Raw genomic sequence first — 23774 nt, forward strand, 5'->3', positions numbered from 1 at the left:
TGCAAGGGGCCTCAGAGGCGCATCAAAGGAGATAAATCCCAGGGCAAAGCAGGAATCCAAATGGCTGGCACAGCTCCAGTACCACATGGCTTCCTCTGCACGCAGAACTGCACTTCTTTGCTCCTGGCCCTCAGAATCTATTGCAAGGCTAAGGGACAGGACTCTGCCCTTATTTTTACAAAAAACAGCCGAGGCATCCCAGTCCGGGCAACCTTGCCCTCATATTCACTAACCTACCTAAATAACTCAAAGTCAATAAAGACACTACTTGTAGGGAACATATGAATTTCAGTGGACAAATCGCCAGGATTTACTTCATTCTGATTCCGTCTGTCTCTGTGACTTGGTACGGGGCCTTCAGTATGCTGTTTAAACTCTTTGTGCCCCCTCTTCTGTGAAAAAGATGGTCAGATTTCATTGCATATGCCACTGTAGAGTGGTCAAATTAATGTAATGGCAGTGAATTTCTTGTAAAAAAAGCCCCTAGTATATGTAAGTAGTTCCTCATGATCATAAAAATCTCTAATATACAAGGTGATGGTATGGCTTATTTACATTTAAATAATTAGTGCAGCTAATTTCAGAGAGAAACCATACAGGTTTGGGAAAGATGCCATTAACGCCTAACTTTCTACCCTTATTGCATATAAACACTGTCGTGTTGTATAAAACCCACCACTTTTCCCCGACTATGTAAACACAAACATATCTGATCTTGTACTAAGTAAGTTCTGTCCTTTACCCTTTTGTTGATGCACAAAGGGTTGGAAGATGTTTATTATTATTAAGGGAAGAAGGAACAAAAATCTTCCTAACACATCTCTGACAACGAATGTCCAACGGCCGAGCAGATTTACTAACCAGGAGATTGACCTCCTCCAACGGCACTACGCTGTGGCACCGGGAGCGGGAGCAGCGCCTGCTCGGAGAGGCGGCACCTCCACGCTACGGACTCAGCGTCATGGTGGGAGCCGGTAACGGCCAGCACGACGCCTGTTCCGAGGCTCTACCTGCACGGCTTTGACCACATTGACTGAACCGAGACAACCTTCCGCTACAAAGTGGGGATGAAAGTTCAAATTTTAGACAAGTACCATGAGTTACAAAATACCCATTCCGCAGAAATGCTGCATCCTACTACTGAAACACTACAGTGAATGTCTTTTGAAAAAAGTTATATATCTTTAATGCAGAACGAATTTGAGGCAGACTGAATTATTGGCATTAGGATATGAAGGCTATGCATATGTATTTCATATATGCAAATTCCTCATAAGGAACCAATAACCGTCTGACAGATAAAATAACATTATTACAGTAAACAGCCGGAGGTTGTTCTCAGTCTAACAGGGGAGAAGCCAAGCCAGCCTTGGTACACTTGAAACTCTTTCTTGAAAAGAAGTGCAGACTAGGAGGAATCCTAGACTATAACCACCCCCTGACCCACCAGCGGCCAGAGGGATATGGCTAGGCCCAGGAATGCTAAATCAGGACGTGCTTGTGGTTAAAACCAGAAGCAACCACACGAATAAGAGGTTTTAGGAGACAGCTAGACGACACTGATTGAAAAAAATATTAAAGCACAGAAAAAAGAAAAACAAGAAGGAGTAAAAGGCCCAAAAAGATCTGTGTGCATTTGAATCTGGTTTCAGGAGAACAGAACAGTAAAATCCAAATAACTAAAGATTTAGACATCCTGTAACAATTAAACTTTCCCGCCATTAAAAAAAAAAAACAAACCCACACCGCACCTCAGTTTGGTCTTCCCTTGCCATCTGGAAGCTTTCTCTTAAGCAAACAAATGAAACACACACAGCATAAAAATAGTTTTCATTTTCTTCTACACACCCAGAAAAAGATCTCTTAATGACAAACCCCCAAATGTTGTACTTTCAGCCTTACGTAACTCCATGGAGACCCCCTGAGCTATCACTGATCATCTGTAATGCTCCTCTCAGACACTAACAGGCAGAATTTAATAAAAATATGAAAATGAGTAATGTTTCAACGTTAAACACAAGGGGAAAAGTAGTTTTAATTATCCTACCAATGTTTGTGTTCAGTGGGCAGGAAAAGATTTCCTGCACATAAACAGCGTTATGGTATTAGGAAAATAATGGAGCTAGCTCCTAACCGTTGTCTCGCCCCTTACCGTCTCTACAGAACGAACTCTTCAATGAGAAAACGTTTCTTTAGGAAGTAACGACACAAAGGAAAGCAAAACGGGACAACACGATTCTAATCTGACCTTTCCAGAAGTGCATTACACACAACCCACAACACTTCTTTTTTGGCACTAGATCAAAGCACTGAAGGAAAGCACTGTTAATTTGTGGGAACGCAGCACATCTGCAGATGATTAAAGAGATGCTGCCACTCACCCTTTGAAATGGGGAATCTGCTGTTCACACTTAAAAGAACTTTTCCAATCCAACTCGTAAGCCTGAAGTGCTCCTTTAAGAGAGTTTCAGTGGCTTGGGAGAAGGGAGCATTGTGCCAAAAGAGAGAGGACTCCAGCTCTGAAGCTGTAGGCATCTGCATCATGTTGATTACTACATCTAGTTTGCTCTGCTAATCACCGAGGAAATGAGAATTGCCCATTATTAGATGCGACTGACCTCTATTTGGCTGTACGGAAGATTAAAATCTGGGTTTCTTGTTTCTTTGCTTTAGATGTGATGTTTAGAGGTTGATCCATCAAGGAAATGATTTTTGGGGAAAAGCTTGATTTTGATGCCAAAAGATTTTACCCTGCATCAGCTTGACTTTTTTTTTCAGTGAAGAGGAAGGATGAGGATTTCACTGTAAGAGGGGTCAAACCCTGGAACAGGGGCTGAGAGAGGCTACAGAATCTCCATCCTTGGAGATACTCAAAACTCAGCTGGACACAGCTGTGAGCATCCTGATTCAAGCTGACCAGGGGTCTGGACTAGATCTCCAGAGGCTCCTTCCAACCCAACTTACTCCATGAAATATCACACCTGTTGCATACTCAGTTGGACAGAATGGTTCCTTTCGTCATAAAAAATAAACCCAAAATCAAAAAGAAAGTGTCTGAGAGTTGCTCTCACGCTGCAGAGTACTTTCTGGTCTCTATCATACCTGCATCAGGCGCACACCCGTGACAGAGAGAGCACATCCAGCCATTCCCACCACAAAACGCAGACGGCCTTGCATCGAGCCATATCTGCGCAACGGTGAGCGGGACTTCCAGCTGCAGGGGGACTGCGCCGCCCTTTGCTGCGATCTCTCCACGCAAACGCAGACTCTTCATTCTAACAAGCACCGCATCGGCAGAGAAGCTGCAGAAGCTGCAGCAACCGTCCAGAACGCAGCCAAAGGAGGACTCTGATTGCTTTTCAGGGGTAGAGGTCCCTACAGGAATTTTGGCTGCATACCGTATCCTCAGAATCCTGTTGTTCTCTGTGCCCAACAGTCTGGTACATTTTGAACAGCATCTGCAAGAGAGGTGCCTCGAACAGACAGGAAAACAAACCATTTCTTCTTTCATAAAATCCCATCCTTTCCTTGTCTGAAGAATAGGAAATAAATGAGTGAGAAGAGGGAGTAATTAATTTATACAGGTTAACACAACTAATGACGTGTTATGTTAAGAAAAATGCTAAAATCTATAGTCTCAGAAAAGTGAACGGACTATTCTCTTCTTGTCTTCCGACTTCACACATAAAATCGATGCGTTAATCTTGCCTTGCATGGCCTCTCACAGTATTAACTTCAAGTCTATTTAACTGATCAACAATTCTGTCATCAACAGAAGTGTTCCTTTCCTTTGCCCACGGATTATAATGATGGGTGTTTTTTATAAAGTTTTATGGGATTCAGGTCTTCCAAAGATTTTGATGGACAGTTTTTGTCAAAACTGAGTGGTAACTTACTTCAGATTTCCATATTCATGGAAATTCAGATTTATATCATAGGCAGCCTACGTACTTTCACTTTCAGGAGTTAACTCAATTTAGTGTTCTTCTAGGAACAATCCTTAAAATCTACTTCTAGCTAAAGTATAAAAATATTGCTAAAATCTATCAATACAATTTTCACTATTGCTTGTAAAATTAGGCATATGCTTATTTGCATTTAAATCTTTTTCTCTATTACAGTGATTCGAGCAAAAATCTCCAGTGAAAAGGTGGTTCCTGCCAGTGATAATCCTCTTGATACCCACAAAATGATCCGGTATGAAATCAAACAAATAAAGGTACATGGCATCACTTAGCTATTTTGAAGTTGAATGCTGATAACCTGTGTATATGACTACAAGTCAGCCCTCAAGGCTCTAAGCTGGGACAGGCTCCAGCTGCCTCCATGGTTAGACCCAGGTGAACTAGACAGAATAAATCAAAGTAGAGATTAAAAAAGCAAGCAAGCTGTTCTGACATTCATGAGTTACTTGCTAAACTGTATTTTGATGATGCAGTTTGTTACTCACCATCACTTTGCAAAGCCTATGACAACAGACGTCGATCTCTGAACGGTGCTGGATGCATTTGCTGCTTCTGGCGGTCACTTCACCACCCATGCTGCACTGTGACACTGCAACCCTGGCTGGATGACGCAAACGTTATGAGCAGAGGAAAGCGTTTCCAGCTGCAAGGGCCTTTGTTCATAACTGAACAGAGATATTTGCAGAAACAGGAGTCCCTCCCTGATACTTCCATAAACAAAACTCCATTGGTACGGAAGTTGCTAGGAAAACAAACACCAAGTGGGACCACTCCAAAAACACAGTCATTCAGAATCCCACAGGATTTTCCTATTACTTGTTCAGCTCCAATAAGGAGACACATTCATTACAGTACCTTAAGAAGACCTATCCTGATCCCATCCAAGTCACCATCAAACTCTCACTGATATAAAAAAACGCCCCCGATGTACCTGTTTGGGGAATACACACAACATAGGCAGTCTCCTTCAGTTCAAATGTATTAGCATGCGTGGGTGGGGGTTTTCTGCCTGTTTTGGTTTGTTTGTTTGTTGTTTGAGAAAACCAGGTGGTTTTCTCTCTCTTTTTCAGAGAAGATAATTTTCTATTATTTGTGTTAATTTGTATTATTACATTTACTGGGAACATTTCAGTAGATCATTGTGAACAGCTACGTGCTTTTAAAAAAATTCAGTCCTTCAAACTGTATCAGTAGATCACCTCACAGGAGTTTTACTCAGAAAAATCTACGGTAAACAAGAATACCTCAAAATATTCACAAGCACGGTTATCACACATGGCTCTTGTTAAGGTTTTATAGCAACTTCAACAAGCCAATTCATTTTACCTTGCTAAAGCAAACCCCAAAAATCTTTGTCATCTGCCACTTTCTGCCTTCTTAAACTACTAAGGATATTTAAAAACATTTCTTTACAGAAATCAATATATAAATACCAGAGAAATTCTCTGTGCTCCCACTAGCACTTTAGTTTTCTGTTGCTACTCTGCAACACTTGAGTCACCTTATAGAAATGCAAATCATCTTCTACTTCAGCACAAACAAGAAGAAGGAGAAGTCTAGGCTGTGTTACTATTTTCAGTCTCTAATCCTGTTCTTCAGTAACAGCACACTGAAATCTCTGAAATACATTCACCCATTGGAGCTGCTTTGGAGTTTCTCCCAAATTCTCCCAAGTGAAGGCCCATTCAAAACTCCGGCAGCGGTAAGAGATCTTCATTTAATTCCACTAAGCTTCGGCAGGCAAGTCAGCTAGGACTGTACAAAGCAGAGAGATTTATTTTCTAGTCAAAGATGCTCTCCATCATCGCATACAAACTAGATTAAGGACAAGCAGGTCCTAAGAGTCCCACCCTTCACATTCTGACTCGTGGCCAGAAGCGAGCTCAGAAGAGGGAGCTGCTGCGGCTCATGCCCCGGCATGCAGGCTGCCGCGGGACCCAGCGCCGCGTCTCCCACAAACCTGTCAAAGCATTTGTGCTCCAAACCTCCGCAACACACAGTGGGTGAGCAAGCCAGAGCTTCTGTAAACTGCAAATCTTTGGTGGGATGGCTTGTAAACTCAGTGTGGCACGGAAATAAATCCAGAAAGGCAACTCTGCCTGCGCCTGGTAAATCATACAGGAACCGACAGAGAGTGATGCACCCTGTTCTATTCTAAATGTACAACTGAGAGTCGGCATTTGAATAAAAATTAAACAGGATTTGGTATACTGAAAACATACTAAGAAACACTCACTTTTAAATTAACAGAAGTTTCATAGAAAAGTGTTATGGACAACACTGTAAAGTCCACACCAAATTACAAAAGTAAAGAGAGTGAGGAATTTTAAATAGCCCATGCCTGTAAACATTTGGTACGTGTAAAATAGTGAATTAAATTAATCTAGTGTTGTATGCAACCAGCCAGATGTGGCCACCTCAGTGGAGAGGGACAGTTCACAGCCTGACTGGTAGCATCACAGACACGGCTCGTCAGAGACCTCCAGCACTGTGAGCCGCCCGGATCCGTGACCTCCTTCGTCTCGCAGCCTCCTGAGTAACGATGGACTGCGCTGACCAGAGCAGTAACTTGGCAACGCTAGCTCTCACCTTTTCCCTCAGATGATAACATTTAGAAGAATCTAAATTAACAGTATATGTCAAATGGTAGAATATTGTTTTTCACTATTCTAGTCTTCTCTCAAGTGCTTACAGAGCAGTTTCTACTATTGTAAACCTGCTGGCCTGCAGTCACGACAAATTGCACAGTCCCTTCAGCGTCAGATGGCACTGCCCACGTGTTTCTGGCTCACCCTGTGCATACACATTTACAGGATTGGAAGGACATCCTAAGAATTTGCTTCACATCACACAGAAAGTAAGGAGAGATGCTCAAATCACCTTCTTGAACTGTACGATCAATCAAGCGAAAGCATGATGACCAACTCAGTATTAGTTTTGGTGAATACTTTTTAAGCCACACACATGTTCACACTTCCCTCAGCAATTCTTCTCCACAGCTGGAACAGAAATACAGCACCTACAGAGGTTACATTTTACCGCAGCTGTACATTCAGCAAACACCGCTGTGTCTCATTTACGTTACTCTCTGGGCTATCTGACCTGTAACAGTACTGTGACTGGTTTACACTAGTCCTCTTACAAAAATTATATTTCTGTTATTTTAAATCCAGTGCATTAGGCTTAGCATTAAAACATTTGTATTTTCAGACAGAAATATTATTTTGTTATTCATCTCCAGAAATACGAAAAAAAATGATGGTGTTTATTAATTTTATATATATGGGTTGGCATGTTAAGAAGCCATACAATTTTTCAATGACTGTTATTTTCTTTTATTGCAATATTTACAGCATTATACGAAAGAGAGAAGAAAATACGTGATTTATTGATATGCAACTGAGTATCTGTCTTTGTAACATTATTATTATTGACTTGGTTATACTTACTCTGAGGAGTAATTACTGTTACTGACTTGGTGATCATACTTACTCTGAGGAGCCACCTGAATATTAACACAGCGCCATCACCTTTCATGCCACTCTGTCCTACGTTAATCAGAGTAGTAAAGTAAGGCCCAAGATGTTAGTCATACATGAAGTCAACACATTTTACCAAACTAAGCTAGTCTAAGCAAAACTGCTGAGTATTTCCCACAGAAGCTGTATGGCTGGAAACCCACTGGAAGAGTTCGACTTCTCTTACAAGATGGTGGGGTCTCCTCGCAGTGGGAGTAAGAGGAGGTATTTAAGCTAAACCAAACAGTATCTACACTTCATAATGATGCACGCAGGTTTAAAGTTGGATATTAGTTACCACATAAAGCTAAGAAAATCAGCCACGATACAGCTGAACAGGCTTAGAGAAAAAAAAAAAAGATAGAAGAATGTACTTATTGTAACAGGAACATGACTGAGACGCTAAAAGTAATACAGTCATCCTAAAACCTTAAAGCCACAGCCGTGCGCCTGTCTCAGTTCTGTATCTCCGAAGGACGGGGACAGTATCAGTACAGACTTCAGCATCAGGCTCACATCTCTCTATCATCCTTTTGTCTCTCCTCATCCTTTTTTCCTAACTCCATGTAGTCCTACCAGAACTTCACACCAAACGGCAGATTCGAATGAAGCCATCTTATCCCTGTACAGAGAAAGCACCCACGCTTTTAGGAGATGGGAGAATGTGCTTGAGAAGACCCAATATGATTTACTGAAATAGACAGAAGATTAAAATTTTAAGAAATGCTTTAACAAATACCTAGGGCAAAACCCAAGATAGGTCAGACTGTAATTTCAAAAAAAACCCAACCAACCAACCCCCCCCCCCCCAGCAAAACAAACACCAAACTCATTTAAATATTAACTAGATCTCTATAATAAGTTGCCATGGATATTTACCTTTTTTTTAATAGCTAAATCAGTTTGTGATGTCTGTATAATGCCTCTCTAGTTAATTTAGATCAAGTGATGAGATACTGGAAGAAGAGTTGCACCCCACTTTACATTGTAGCCCAATGAAAGGTTTCGGAATGTGGAGAGAACAAAGAGCAGAGGACAGTTCTGCACAGCTCACGCAGCTACTGCGTACCCGACACCCGTGTCCACCACCCACAACCTGAACCAGGCAGACTTCAGGGCAGCAGAGGGAGCGGACTCATGCTCTGAAGGTGGCCGGCGTCACCCGGCTCGGCGCAGACGCGAGGAAGGCAGGCCCGGGGCTCCGCGAGGCGCTGGGCCGGCGGCCGGGCAGGTCGTCCGTACGCACAGGCTGCATGCTCCCACCTCCCCGTCCGGCCATCCTTCCGAGAGGGCTCTGGCATGGGGCCAGCTGACCAGACGACCTTCCTCTCATAAAATGTGACGCAATTTCACCGTCGTTGTGTATGTTTTCGATTATTTTCACTGCTGCTTTGTGCAGGATCCTGGTTTGGCTTGGTTTGGTGTGTTTGTTTTTTCTACTAAGTATTTCAAATTCACCTCGTAATATTTTTGGACCAGAAGCCCAATGACAACAACTCTGGCTTTTTTACTCCATAAATAGGGCATCAGAAAAATCAACATATTACAGTGTCTTTTCTAGTGCCCTGTACTATTTAAATCTCCTGAGAGAACTCAAGTAACGGGAATGGATTTTCCAGTGACGCCAGCCGCAATGGGGAACGCTGGCCTTCGGGAGCTGCAAGCACTGCGATTGTCCACAGCCGCCAGCACGCGGCATGACGGCACCACGGGGCTCCCGACGTGTCGGAGCTTCAGTTCTGTCATCCCAGTTGATGACAGGCAGCCCAAGGTTGAGGAGCATCTCATGGTTCCTTCTCACATTTGTACGCTACCAAATTAAGTGTTGGATCTTTTAACGGCTTACTTTAAGGATTATCTTTGTGGTTGGAAACGCTAGCTAAGGAGCAGCCCGCCTGAACACTGCTCAGGCTTTGATTCCAAACTGATCCCTTTTGGTGCTGCAGCCTATGAATTGTAAGATCCCATTTTCCAATAGTCACTTGAAAAGGTCTCCTTGGGTAAAATTCTCGATGTGGAAAACCAGCTTGCTTTGATGATAATGTAAGAATGATGCTGTTTCTGAGCATGTTTCGTGTCCCTGAAGATACACAGCATTACACGGTAAAGTTTCCCGTATTCATATATTGAGAAATTTCTGCATCTTTCAATGCTGCAGCACCTTGGTTGAGAGGAATGCCATGTCTGCATTACCCCTTAAATGGAGGATGCCAGTAGAATACAACTTGAAGAGAAAGCTTTAAAGACCCATAAAATCACTGAAAAACCTATTTTAAAACCTGTAATTTTAAAAAAATTATGACCTGATTTCCTTGTAAAAATAATGGATACATTTCATTTAGTGTAGAGAAGGGGGTCTAACTTGGTATTTTCTCATTTAAATTCCGACTTTAGAGCCTTTTTTAAAGAGACACACCACATAATTCCTTCAGGTGTTGTTTGCAACTGTTTTTCAGTGGATGTTTTCCCACTAATGACTGTTTCTGATAATTTTCAGATGTTTAAAGGATTTGAAAAGCTCAAGGATGTCCAGTATGTCTACACCCCTTTTGATTCGTCACTCTGTGGAGTGAAACTAGAAGCTAACAACAAAAAACAGTATCTTCTGACAGGTAAAACAGGACAAAACCAATGTACCTATAAACCCAGCAGCAACTGCTTAGATTGACTTTGCAAATATGCCAGCACTTGTTAAAAAATAGTGTTTTTATGTACTATCTAAATAATAGAAACACAATGAGATGTACAAGTTGCGTAAAGCTGTAATTACACTGTGATCTTACAGGTTTTCCACCCTTCATCCGAAGATCTTAAAGCAGTTTCATAGGAATTCAAAGTCAGTAACTGTGTAATTAGTAAATAGGAAGTACGCCATTATCGTTTAAAACCAACAGCACTGATTTTCCCAGGAACACAAACACATTTAATGAGACGATGCATGCCTACCTATACGCCGATTTGGGGTTCTAAGTAATTACAGATTTTTCTGCAGAGTCCTGGAATCTCGTTTACCATACTGCTGCATTTGCATTCATCCCCTGCTGGCAGATTATCAGCATCTTTTGAAAAATATCCTTCTTAAATGTTTTACATTTATTCAGCATGCAATCAGCAGAATATTTAGTTCTCTCAGTTGTAATTTCATTCATTGAAAAAAGTGTGAAATATTACTAATTTGGTGCAATTAGTTAAAAACTTCAGATATTCTTGCAATTTATTTCAGTATTTCGACAGAAGTTTTATTTGCTTGCCTTATTTTTGTTACTTTCTACGCTGTAGGCCAAATTTTAAGTGATGGTAAAGTCCTCATCCATTTATGCAACTACATTGAACCGTGGGATGATTTATCCTTGTCTCAGAAGAAGAGTCTGAATCAGAGATACCAAATGGGCTGTGGCTGCAAAGTAAGTACAGAACAAGCACTGCCGATGGTGGAGCCCACCTGACTGGCACTGGCAGTCTTCGCTGATGGGAACTGTTTTTTTTATGCATCATGTATTTTATGTGATTTGAGAATAAATGTCACTTTAAAGAAACCTGCAATATACTGAATTAACGTACTACTTCCCGTTTAGATTACCACCTGCTACACGGTGCCTTGTTCAATCACCACACCAAACGAGTGCCTCTGGACAGACTGGCTGATAGAACGAAAGCTCTATGGGCACCAAGCCAAGCACTACGCCTGTATCAAGAGAAGCGATGGTACATGCAGCTGGTACCGAGGTGGTCCTCCCCCAGAGAAAGAGTTTATTGATATCAGCGAACCTTAAAATGATCACTTCTTAAAAAGCCTTGGAGCCTAATTCCATCAAACGCGCACGCTCACAGCTTTGAACTGCCATCGTCTAATGTATCTGTTGCTTAGAAACAAAACCAAATTGTCCTGTACAGCTGAAGCACGAGCCTGTGGAATTGGCACTGACGCAGGATGAGGAACACACCTCCTGGAGGCAGCTACTCCGTAAAGCTGTGCTCTGCACAGAGGGGCTCAGGCTGAGAACGCTCCTCGGTGTCCTCGCAGGCCCGACAAGTCTCCCCTTTACTAATACGAACGTAAAAGAACAAAAGAATTGCCAGAATTTTGTCCCCTGTTTCTGTTCACCTACAGCTTAAGAGAGCCCCATGTTTTATTCCAAATATTTCTGATGAACTACGGAATGTTTTAAAGAACTATTTTTTTCTGCATGAAAGTCTTCTGATACAACAGAATTACTGCACTGTGTATGTGTAAGTATTGTAGAGCAATGTGCTATGAAGAAAAGATTCACAAATCCGTGTTTTTCCTTACCTGCTGAAACCAGTTGAACACGTCTGTGATTAAACAATCCGTGCTCCATATTCTGTATGTCACCTACGCCGTAGCTTTCATTATCTACAGAGTTGTAACCTTCAATGGTAACGAAGTTAAAAACCAGCCTTCATAATCCAAATCCTCTTACCCAATGCAATGCTCCTATAGACTAGCTCTACCTTGTTGAAAGAAAAGCCAGATGTTGGAATGCTTCAGCATTTTATGGAACCAACAGAAATAACGACAGGCTAAACCTGCTCGTATTTACAGAAAATTTACAGAAAATTTAGTATTTACAGAAAGCACATCCATCACCACGGGAGCCGCAGCACTCGATAACGCCTCTCGGAATCTGTGACGAGGCCGTTGTATTTAGCACTGCTAAAAGCCTTGGCTTTAGAAACTCCTGTAAAAATACACGCAACAGATATTTAATAACTTGCACTGCAAGCGATTTCTAAAAAGCTCTCAAATATCTGACCATATTTCACAGTTTAAATTTACATTAATGATTTTTCATTCATGAATACCCATCGTACTTTGTCATAATGAATTTGGTAACTTATGAACTTTTACTCCTAGAGAAGTGTTAGAACATATTCTGCCTTTTAGTTTTTTAGTGTCTTAACTTTTATGAATTGATTACTGCAGTGATTAACTAACCACACACATTTTTAAGTTTACAAAAGTAACTCAACTCACAGTGGTAAAAGTTCAGAAATCATTTCAGTAAATGCCAAAGTTTAGACAGTTGTCCAGCTGCTTGTGTTCTAGAAACTGGATGAGAGCCGTCACGCAGGATACGATCTGCAATAGCTGCCACTTCTGACATATTCTACTCTCTCCAATTGTCTTCACTGGGTTTCTTTCGCTTCCTTCCAATTTTGCTACAAACTACTCTCCTGTATGCCTCATACGAGAATTCAGAATGACAGGCAGAGACTTAGACAGTCCTGCTCTCGCTGGGTTAGATGGGGTCTGTTTAAAGGCTGCACACACATGCTGTACCCGTCCCTGCGGACTGCAGCGGGACGTCTCCAGCCCATGGGCTCACTGAGAACCAGAGCAGTTACTGCCTGCTGGTGCAAGGGTCCAGACTCCCAAACGGCTCTTTTAGACTGTTTGCTATTGAGTGCTCACAAAATCATCAGGACACCAACTTGCAAAGAAGTTAAGAGTGCGGGCAGCTCTAATTCCATTCAGTTCCATGACGTAGTAGTTTGGACATAAAATTCAGCATGTCCCATGTATCTCGTCACACCCTAAGATATGCTGTATCGGATACACAACGTATACTTGTAAAAAAACCTGTATAAATAATTTTTGTGACGTATTCCATTCATGTTTCTAATGTTTATTTTGACAATTGCATGAATCCATATTTAAAGGACAGACAACGGCAGCTTTGAAAACACTCTTGTGAGAATACATATTCTTATTTCCTTCTTTTGTGGCTAAATGGACACAATTCCAACGATGTGCAAACGGTGCAAGGCCTACAGGAAGGCATGCCGTTGTGCCTTTCAGGAATCCATCTCCCTTTGTCGTCAACTTTTCACTTGTCATTTACTGTAAATCAGTTTTGCTGTTTTAATTTACAATCCTAAATTAAACCAGCATATATTTGTGCTGCCGAACGTAAAACCTAGCTTGCTTTCTGCTTTGCTAAAGACAAACAAAAAATTACCTAACACTAATTTGGACCATTAACTTCTTATGGCTACTTACATGAACGAAGTAAGGCTACATTTCTTCCAAATAGGAACTGATACTGTAGAGACAACACTGAGAGTGCTATTTACTGTCAGTGCTGTGCATTTATATTACCAGTTTACAGAAAGATTTAAAACCAGGCCTTATTTCCTCACGTCAGACCAAAACAATCTGAAGACAAGCCTGCAAGAGCTTAACAACCATATAAAATCTGAATCAAGCACACAGTTAATTAATACTCAGTACATGTACAGTGTAGCATTTGTTTCCAAATCCATTTTGATGTAATGGTGTCTTCTGAATAGCGCCCTGCAGCAAACAGATATTTTCTGCTCTTTAACTCAACACTATTCTGTTTCCATTTCAGTTTTATAGTATGTAGACCTGAAACTCAACTAACCCAACTCAGATTGCCTTCTTTTCGTACCTTGTAAAAATAAACGTTTTCTTCAATATTTATGAACAAACTGTAATATGAATTGTATGCCATAATTCGTTTTACAAACATTTTACCTTTGACCTGCCACAAAATATCCCACGAGGTGTTTCAAAATTAATGGCCGCCCAGTTTGATACCTGCCTGAGCATAAATCTGGCCAAACTGCCCACAATGGATGTTACAAAGAATTTTTTTTTTCCTAATAAATATGCCAAAAAAAGCTTTACAAAAAAACCTCTCAGAATGAGTTTTTATTTTCCCTGAGATTCAGCATTGATAAAGATTATGAAAAGGATTAACCACAATGTGTCATTCCAAATATGTTATTTTCCTATCAAGATTTTTACTGTAGTGGCACTGACACATAATCAACAGCAGATTATTTTTACAACATTTTATTTTTCCTTCTTGAAACTGTGTACATGTTCTATGAAAGGTTAGAGCAGAAATATAGCCTGGTACTACATTTGATTTTAATTGGAAAGTGACTCACATGACTTAAGAGTAGGGAAAAGAACAGAGCAGGGAGACCATACAGGTGAACGGTGGACCCCCTGCCCCTTGAACATTGCTGGCTTTTTCCCAATGTTGCAGTTAAGTTTTAATTAAATGGTCCAACAATTATGTTGAAAAAGCCAGCTGGGTTTTTTTTTTCATGACAGAGAACATAGGAGGTGGGAACATAGTGAAATAAAGGGAACTAATTACTGAGGGAAAGGCTGTAGATCTGACTCAACTAGCAACGAGTTCAAAAAGCCTTACAGTGTTTTGTACAGTTTTAATCAGTCTGTGATGAATGCTACTGTTTCAAAAAGTGTTTCATTAAAGCAGCTCCATTTTTACACAAAAGAATGGCATCTTTGTTTGTTTACCTTTTATTGCCATCTCAAGACTCCGTACAAACGATCGCCGTAGTATGAAAGCAGCACAGAAACAGAAGCACAGCTGTACCTCTGGCACGCGCAAGCTGAAAACTCAACCCACAGAGACTGGGAGCTTTCCCCTGCTCCTCCCCCCCAACTGGTTTGCACTGGAGGGGAGGGAAAGAGCTCTGCGTTATGATTTGGAGAGTAAGAAGCGAAGGGGCAAACACAAGAGGAACTACAAAAAACCAGTTGAAACTGTAAATACCAAATTCTGTAAAAGCAAATGCAAATGAGGCCAGCTATTAATATAACTGTGTTTAAAAAACAACAAAAATTAAATAGCATGATGTGTTTTCAATTCATCCACTATAAGATTCCGATATCCATATCATCTTACAACCCATTCTAGAAATCTGCTGCCTGGTTGTTTTTCAAGCCACAAAGTCCCAAATAATTTCTTCAGAAAACCCAAATACGTCAGCTTGCTCACAGCCAGTGACTGCAGCAGCTCTAGACCACGTATGGCAGTGCGGTACCAAAACGCGTTCGTTCTCCCCAGATTAACATACATCACGTAGAAATATGTAAAAAACGTACTCGGCTGTGGAGAACATTACCATTCAGAAGCTCAAACAAAAGACAGTTCAGAGATTGATGAGCAATGTAGAGCAGTGATGGGGGGGAAAAAACATTCAAACAGTTGTTACACTCTTGAGCAACATTCGCCTAACGAACACCTACGAGCATTTTCATGTTTGTGTTCTATTCCTGAATTTGAATTCAATCGGTTGCTCAAGACAGCAGTTAGCTATTGAACTGGCAGACCTTCCACAGGGCCATACTACACAAAAATTAAAAGCTAACACACTAATTATTTCCCCAGAATTATAGGATATTTTCTTTGTTTCTATGTACTGTGATTTAGCAGTGCACTAAAAAGGCCTGCTTTTTCAATAAAATCATAGACTCCTGGAATATCTCAAGTTGGAAGGGACCCATGGGGACCATCAAGCCCAAGTCCCTGCTCCTCACAGGACTTCTAAAACTAAACCACAGGACTAAGAGCACTGTCCAGACGCTCCCTGAACTCTGACAGGCCTGGTGCCGTGACCACTGCCCCGGGGAGCCCAAATAATAGCTGATAAAATAATGAGGTAAGAACAATAAATTGTGGGAAGGAAATTATAAACCAGCTTTAATCTCGGACATTATCAGGAAGAGAGATATATAACTTATCACCATTTAAAAAAGCATATTTGAAAATATGGAACCTGGTTCTGCTTCTCCACCTGTTACGAATGAATCCCTCAGGCACAGAACACTTCCTTTGCGTTTAAAAAAAAAAAAATATATAAAGTTGTATATTTTCCTGACAAATCCAACAACAAAATCCCCTTCCATTCTGAAAAGATTTGACTGTCTGGGACGATACTGAGATCTGCTCTTCCAGATCAGTACCGTTCTCCTCTGGCTCTACAAAACTTCAGTGTAGCAAATTTACTAAACACGTAACGGTGGTGAAAGCTCTTTCAGAAGTGTCATACTTGACAGGAGAAGTGGAAACATCTGTGAGTTAATAGTCCAAAGGAACCAGAGAGAACTGGGAGAGCAGTATGGAGAGCCATCCTGCCCCACTTGCAATACATCAAAAACATACAGCAGAACAGCACCATACGGTGTTTACTGCCAAAAGACGAGACGGACGTGGGAGCAAGCAGACTTCAGCAGCAATCTCAGTCAGCTGCTGTCACTGAGGCTTCTCTTAGGTGCCACCCATGTGAACGAAGTGCTAGCCCGAGTCTGAAGACAGACACACGGCAACTACAGCGTGGGGACCTCACATACACAGCTCACTGTCACGACCTTCCAGCGGTACCTGAGTCACAGCTGTGTGACACATGCTGAATGGGTTATATTCTAAAAATAACTGATGCTCCCATGCTAGTCTATTCAATCAGCAAATAGCCTCCCTCCAGTTTATCTCAGGGCTGAAAAGTATTTCCTCTAGAAAAATAGACTCAGGAAAGAATTTCTGTTTAGAACTGTAAGAAAATTAAGATAAAAATGTCTGCAGCATACGACAGTTCATGAGTAAAGGTTCTAAGTGTCATTTCTGTGAATGCATTTATATCTGTAAGGGACCGGGAACCAGCATGAGCTCGGGTACATGAAGATCACAAGCCATAACCACCTTGAATTCAGATGAGTTCAGAGTTCTACACCGACAGGCCCACAGCCTTGTGCATCATCTACAAAGAGAATCAACACTTTTAATGTATCATAAAGGACTAGGCTGAAAACAAATCATGAAAGTAACTCTTGCACTTCAGTAATTGTTCTGTGTCTTCACAAGTGTTTAATCACTTTAAGATCTGAATTTTGTTAGCTGAAAAATGACTGCCTTCGCTTTTGAACATCTTCCAGTTAACCAGCACAACGCTTTCAAGCACTCACCCAGTCTCATCCCTCTGACAGCTTCCAAAACGGCTTTTAAAATACACAGTAAATAGGGGAAAGGAATTGTGTGTTTACAGTTCCTGCTTTACAGAGACAGTAAGCAAATTCAGTATTGGTATTTGTACCTACCATTTCCTTATGATTTGGATAGAATGTTTGCTCAATTAGAGGGAACTTCTCTGGACCCAAAGTTTTGTAGACAGATACCAGCTGGGCAAACTGCAAAATAAAGCAAAACAAAAGAAAAAGCTTAGGAGGGAAACCACATTCTACAAATATACATACACATGATATGTGTTCTCTCTCCCATGCACACCTATTTAATCCATCCAAGCTACGACTTCATATGCAGAGCAACAAAGAACAACACCTCTAAGAGTTAAACCTTCACACGTACAGAAGACGAAATACATTGGAATACTGGTTTTCAGGTACCGCACAGTCTATCGGTTTTAAGCTGATTTTGTGATAATAAAATCATTGTAATTTTGCATTTTCTACCACCTTTAATCTAAAGATCAGACATCTTTCACATTCATTCAGCCTCTGGCACATCACTGACAGTGAAAGGCAATTTGCAAAACTGGAAAGCAGAGAAAAGCAGTAACTATGTCATATGTAACAACGTCGGTGAAGAACAAACAAGGGAATTTCAATTTCCTGGGATCTAGCCATGTACCATAGAATCACAGAACGGTCTGGGTGGGAAGGGCCCTTCAGAGGCCACCCAGCCCAACCCCCTGCAGGGAGCAGGGACAGCTTCCACCGGATCGGGGTGCTCAAAGCCCCGTCCAGCCTGGCCTTGGATGTCTCCAGGGATGGGGCATCGACCGCCTCTCTGGGCAGCTCGGGCCAGGGTTTCACCACCCTCAGCGTAAAGAATGTCTTCCTCATGTCGAGTCTGAATCTCCCCTCTCTTAGTTTAAAACCACCACCCCTTGTCCTACTGCAACAGGCCTTGCTGAAAAGTTTGTCTCCCCAGCCACGCGGAGGCCGTGGAGAACTGGCCAACCGACCGCGATGTTGGTATTCAAACAGCCAGCCACACGTTACTCACATTTTTGTTCATGCTGTCTTTCTGGGCCCTTTCTCCAAAATATCAAGTCCATCTATATACCAGAGTGCAGTAACTTAACACAGAGAGCAAAACAACACTTAAGCACAGAAGGACACCTATTTCTGTAATAAACAGAGATGTTATTTCGGGGCTGTTCCTTCTCTTTAGTGAACAGATCAACTCCTCTGCTGTAACAGTTTGAAAACTAAATCACTCCCGAAATCACGGCTTCGCAAGCGCGGTTTCTAGGGAGCAAGACGACGCTGGCAGTCAGAAGAGCACTATTGTTTCAAGACTCCAAAGCTCTGGCTTGTGCATGCCTGTGATGTGTTTAGTTGTCATCGTGCCAACACGGGACACAAACAGCTCAGCACAACGGTCTGAATAGTGGGATTTGCTGGTTACAAACAGGGAAAAAGCAAAGAACAACAGAACTCTGTCTGTAATGCAGCTCGATCACATACCTACTCTGTTCACGCAACTTAGGGTGCAGGGATAGTAAAATCTGTTTGAAGGGAAAAAAAATCATGAAAGTTTTGCATCCCATTTCCAGCTGGCATAGAGAATTTGTTTAATTTAGTGGTGTTTACTTAGGTTTGGTAAAACACATATTTAAATTTTGAAGTCCAGTGGAAAATACCTTAATGATGAATGGTTTTCACCAAAAGCTTAAGAAATTCTAGCTGGATAGTGTGCTGTACAAAACAGACCTCAAGGAAAGGAAAAATTCTCACAGCTACCAAAATAAGGTGGTTTTCAAATAGGATTCCTGACAACTCACTATTTATTTCTGTTCTTATCCAAGATCCAAATTCAAAATTTCCTAAGCAAATACTGCCTATTAAAGAAATTTTTTTTGCCAAACTATTGTTATGTTAAAATAAATCTATTTACCTATCTTTAAGTAAAAACCTTTTGAAAAGTCGTATGATTGTATTTGCTGTGATTCTTTCCTTTATTCGCTTTTCCATTTTCACTGAAAGCAAGAAAAAGACCGTGAGAAACGGACACTGTTTGTAGGGGTTGTGGCACTCACTCAAGAGGTAAGAAAGCTATCTTTCAGATTTATACTAGAAAATGTTTGTTTGCTTAAAATAGCATCAACCACAGCTAACACACATCTCTCACTCTGAAGTACCCTCTTATCTAGGAACTGAGCTATAGCATAGCACACAGGAAAAGTAAGTTTAAATTTCCTGAGGCAGAGGAGAGGAATAACGCAGCTTTTCCACAGCCAGGAGGAATGCTTTGTGCTTTGTCCCTACCGCGACACTGCTTCACCGGTGTGTCTGCAGTTTTAGGAATCTCTTGTCAAACTTTTTGCCTCCCAAAAAAAGCAACTTGATAAATTCAACCTAAATTCACTTAAAATTTTGGCATTCTAACTGTACATCCTTAAACTGCTACAGAGATTTTATATTTTCGCTGATTCCTACTGGGCACTTATGAAAAAGAATTTCATTTATATTTTAATGAACTTCTGTCAGTTTGCAAGTGTGATCTGGACTGTACCTTTTTCTGTTCTCCTTTCGAGCAGCTGAAGCAAACAAACTTCAGCTCTTCAGACTGAAGCAAAAGACCATTTGCGAAGTCCTGTTGTACCTGGGCAGGCTGGAAGCTCTGTGGAGCTCACAAATAGGCTGAACACAGAATACCACATCGCCCGCTTTGCTGTCCAAACCAGGTTTTAAAGGTCTGCTGGAAACTACACTAATAAGCTGATTCCATGCTTTGCCTTAGTTAGAGTTTTGAAAATGTTTGGTTTTACTGGGCTAGCTAATATGACCTTAAATTACACCTTTAAATCACAGTAACGTTTATCAAAGCCTTCCCTGGGCAAGAGCATCATCTTTTTAGATGAGAAACTACTGAATTATTATCTCTTCTAATGCTCAATGTTTTCAGATATGGGCTGTTCATGAAATAGAGAATCTTGGTAGAGCTACTCTATATTTAAATAAAGTATTTTATATGGATGCTGAAAACTCTGAGAGATTTTAACAACTGCTTAAAACAAGAATCTCATAGAGCTCAGTATTTCAGCAAGACCGTTGTCAACATCCGAAGAAAAAACAAGAAAGTGGAAAAAGTTCTTTTAGCTCTTATTTTACCAAGCTGAATTTACTTCTCAGTTTCAAATTTTGCGTCTTATTTTCAGCTTGAAGAGAGATATTCTCAGGTACATATATTTATGGTTTTCAGGACATTTCTTTAAAAGAAAAACAGGGGGATTTTGTAACATCCGTTGTAATGTCAGCTCTTCTCTTTTCTACTAAGGATTGAAGGCTTTCACATCATGGCCTACAGACTGCATCAAAGAGCAGGAGAGCTGCACCTTTTCTCCTCTCCAGCAAAGTATGACACAGGTAAGAAGTCCTTAGTCAAACCAGACTTCCCCTTGATTTCACAGCAATGCTTTACGGGGTTTCACTGCAGCAGGAACGGAACGCTGTGAACCTGACTGCACAGACTGCGCTGGCACCAAGCAGTGCACAGCGACCAAACATCACTTTGCCAACTTCATAAAGATTTGAACAGTGACTTTGCTTATCACTTTAGGTCAGTTAAAACATGCTTAATTACACACACGGCATCTCTGAAATGCTCAGATTTTTTCCTGAACAAACTGCACAAACTCCTTCCTCAAGGATAATTAGATACAGTGATTAGAATTAATTACTCTGGACGGTGCTCTGTGTTACCTTCCATTCCAGCCAGCCTCTAGTCCCTCTCACCAGACTGGCAGATATCCATCACCGTCCATTACAGCAGAGAATTTCCTGGTACACTGAATAAGATTTTCACGCAAGAAACCACTTCACATGTGCCTGTACAGTTGTCCCCTACCAGGGAAGTACCGCTGAGCTGTGCGGTATAAAACCTTTCCTGCCAGAGATTTTCCTTTATTCTGAGTATTCATTCTCTGCACTCTTCACAAGCTAAGGCTCGCTTTACTGACAGTGGAAGAACTCCAGCCGGCCACCTAATACTTCATCGTAACAACTAAAACGATCACACAATTCTCTGGACAGTCTGTTTCACCAAGCCAGATGAGCTGGCATTCTCTAGGACTAGAGGAAGAGGAACGCTTCTAGGTTTCTAATAGGATCTCAGTACTCAGTATTGCTGCCAGCTTTCTCTGAATACGCATGACTTATAAGCAGACGACGCACAACAGTTTAAAGATCAGGATGTTATGCTCATCAAACGTTTCGACAGAGTACAAGCTTCATCCTACTGTACACTTCAATCATTCCTTTGTAAGACTAAGAATTGATGAAAGACAGCTTTCCATGGAAAAGTTCCTAGTGTTCCTCTGTGAAACGCACACCAGGGTAAATTCCGCCTAAACACGTAACATCCTTACACGTGAGCGCAGACGGCGGCCCTCGGCAACGGGATTTTCCCTCCCTTCTCCCTAGAACAACCTGCAGAGGCCTCCTGTAGGGTCTGTAGGTCAGCAAGCTGAAAGGTGAGCTGTTCTATGTTTCATTTCTATTATACAAAACTAATAAAGAACGCGATACATTGACTTTTTTTATTCTCTTCAGACAGCACCATGGAAAATGTCCTGAAGTTCCTTTTTGGGCCGGTACGCCCATTTTTAGGCTGAGGCTTGGAAATGGGGCTGATCTTTCCAGAAAAATGTAATTGCCTGGCAAGAGTCAGAGAACTTCAAAAGCACAGACTAAGCACCATTAGCAGAACCGTATCAGGAGTCCTTGGTGGCCAACACACTGAGAGACAAACATTGCAGACCTTTCAGAGGGAGAAGAAATTCAGCAGCTCTGTGGAAGTTGCTGGGAGGGGATATCTGATACCTGTACTCTGCATTTACTTTAACCAAGACTTTTCAGTGTGCTTGCATTTTAAACACAGTTTCTGTGTTTCTCTTTGTGGGTTTTGATTTTTTTTTTAATTACTATTACCTGGGAAGTATCTGTGTTACTCCTTTTATGCTCTTCATAGTATTTGTTCTTTGTTGCGACTGGCCTACGTTTCTTCTATTATACTTTAGCAAACATTAAATACTTTTCCATAAGGCTGAGTACACGCACATTTTCTTTACTATTTGATACCTAACACAAGGACCAAGAGGCACAGAGTGCTGACTGTAGCTCATGTACCTCTTTCTGCCAGCAGGAGCTGACAGACAACTTAATGAAAGTATTCGAACTTTGGAAGTCCAATCAAAGTTTGACAGGGCAACTGAACAACGAAACATCGCCTGCAAATCAGCTTGGGCACGTGAACAGAATACGAAAAAGATGGGAACTGACACAAGAACTTGATGTCCCTCCAACAGTTTTCCATTATTACGACGCAAAGCCAAAGACAACCCAGTCGGACTATGAATGGAAAGATAACTTCCATGGACCCTGCATCGTAATTTAAGTGGCAGTTTTATAACACTGATGGGTTGTTCCCCAACCCTTTCACAGCCCAGCCTCACACAAGCACATGGTGATGATCTCTGCTTAATCAAGCCGAGCAGCAAACCCCCACTGCACATTTTCCTTAAGTCCTGCTGCTGGGCCCATCACTCTGCAACTAGCAGCATCTCTTCCTTCGACCTCTGACCACAGCTGGTCCTTCCTGGCCTTCTCCCTCCTGGCTCTCTGGGCTGCTGGTCCGCATCTACTGAGATGGAGCTGCTAAGGCTGTGTGGATTGTGCTGACCCTTCCTAGAATCATCTGGGTGTCTCTGCTCCGTGTCACCCAGAATCGCCAAAGGCATTTATTTGGCTTCTGCCCCTCTCCTGCAGCATGAGTACTGCAGCCTGTACTGCATCTGAGAGGCACATCTTCCCAGTTGCTAATCACTGCTGGAGTTAGCTGCTGGAATATTTTCACATCAGAATTACATCTGATGAGATATACAAACCATTAAGAATTTCTACAGGATTCAGAAAAAAGCCTTAAAATAAAAAACTTGTGCCGTTGGAAGAACTGCATGCAGAGCTTTCGCTTACAAATTACCAGCGTGCATCCATGAGAGGGGGGAAATAACAGAAGTTTTCTACAAAAGTTAGAAAAGCAGGATTTAAAAAAAAAAACAATTCTAGTAAAGGATCACAGTCAGAGACATAAAAACATTTAATCCTGGCTTGCAAATTTGGGTAGCAAGGCATCTGGCAATGAGAAACATGTTGGCTAATGAAAGAGGCAGTGACAAAATGTGTAAACAGTGAGGAAAGTGAGATTTAGGGAAGATGTGGATTAAAATGAAGGAAAAACAGCTACGAGCATAAAGGGCAGAAAACCGATCAAGACATGTTTGTTAGAGAAGAACTAGTGAAAATTAGTACCATGAGGCCCAGATCAAGAAGCCTTCTCCAAGTTTTTATTTCAGAATGAAAAGTTACAGAGGGAAAAAAGAAGTTTATGGAACTGAGTCATTCAAATAACAGCTATGAGAACTCCTTGGGTACACTTGGCAGCAGTGGGAATGCGCAGTTTATTCC

The 23774-nt window shown here is 41.4% G+C and overlaps 2 protein-coding genes across 2 annotated transcripts in view; one reads left to right on the top strand and one right to left on the bottom strand.

Moving 5' to 3' along the window:
* Nucleotides 1–15061, top strand: part of TIMP4 (TIMP metallopeptidase inhibitor 4) — a 29231-nt gene extending 14170 nt beyond the window's left edge. The window contains exons 2-5 of the mRNA XM_075432662.1: nt 4122–4219; nt 9981–10095; nt 10763–10887; nt 11059–15061. Of these exons, the coding sequence (XP_075288777.1) occupies nt 4122–4219; nt 9981–10095; nt 10763–10887; nt 11059–11256 (536 nt within the window). The 3' untranslated portion in view covers nt 11257–15061. The remainder of the gene's footprint in view (nt 1–4121; nt 4220–9980; nt 10096–10762; nt 10888–11058) is intronic.
* Nucleotides 1–23774, bottom strand: part of SYN2 (synapsin II) — a 206353-nt gene that overhangs the window by 82231 nt on the left and 100348 nt on the right. Inside the window, exon 5 of the mRNA XM_075432413.1 lies at nt 17382–17471. Within this exon, the coding sequence (XP_075288528.1) occupies nt 17382–17471 (90 nt within the window). The remainder of the gene's footprint in view (nt 1–17381; nt 17472–23774) is intronic.

Source organism: Opisthocomus hoazin, chromosome 11 (assembly GCF_030867145.1).
Source record: "Opisthocomus hoazin isolate bOpiHoa1 chromosome 11, bOpiHoa1.hap1, whole genome shotgun sequence".
Taxonomy (NCBI): Eukaryota; Metazoa; Chordata; class Aves; order Opisthocomiformes; family Opisthocomidae; genus Opisthocomus; species Opisthocomus hoazin.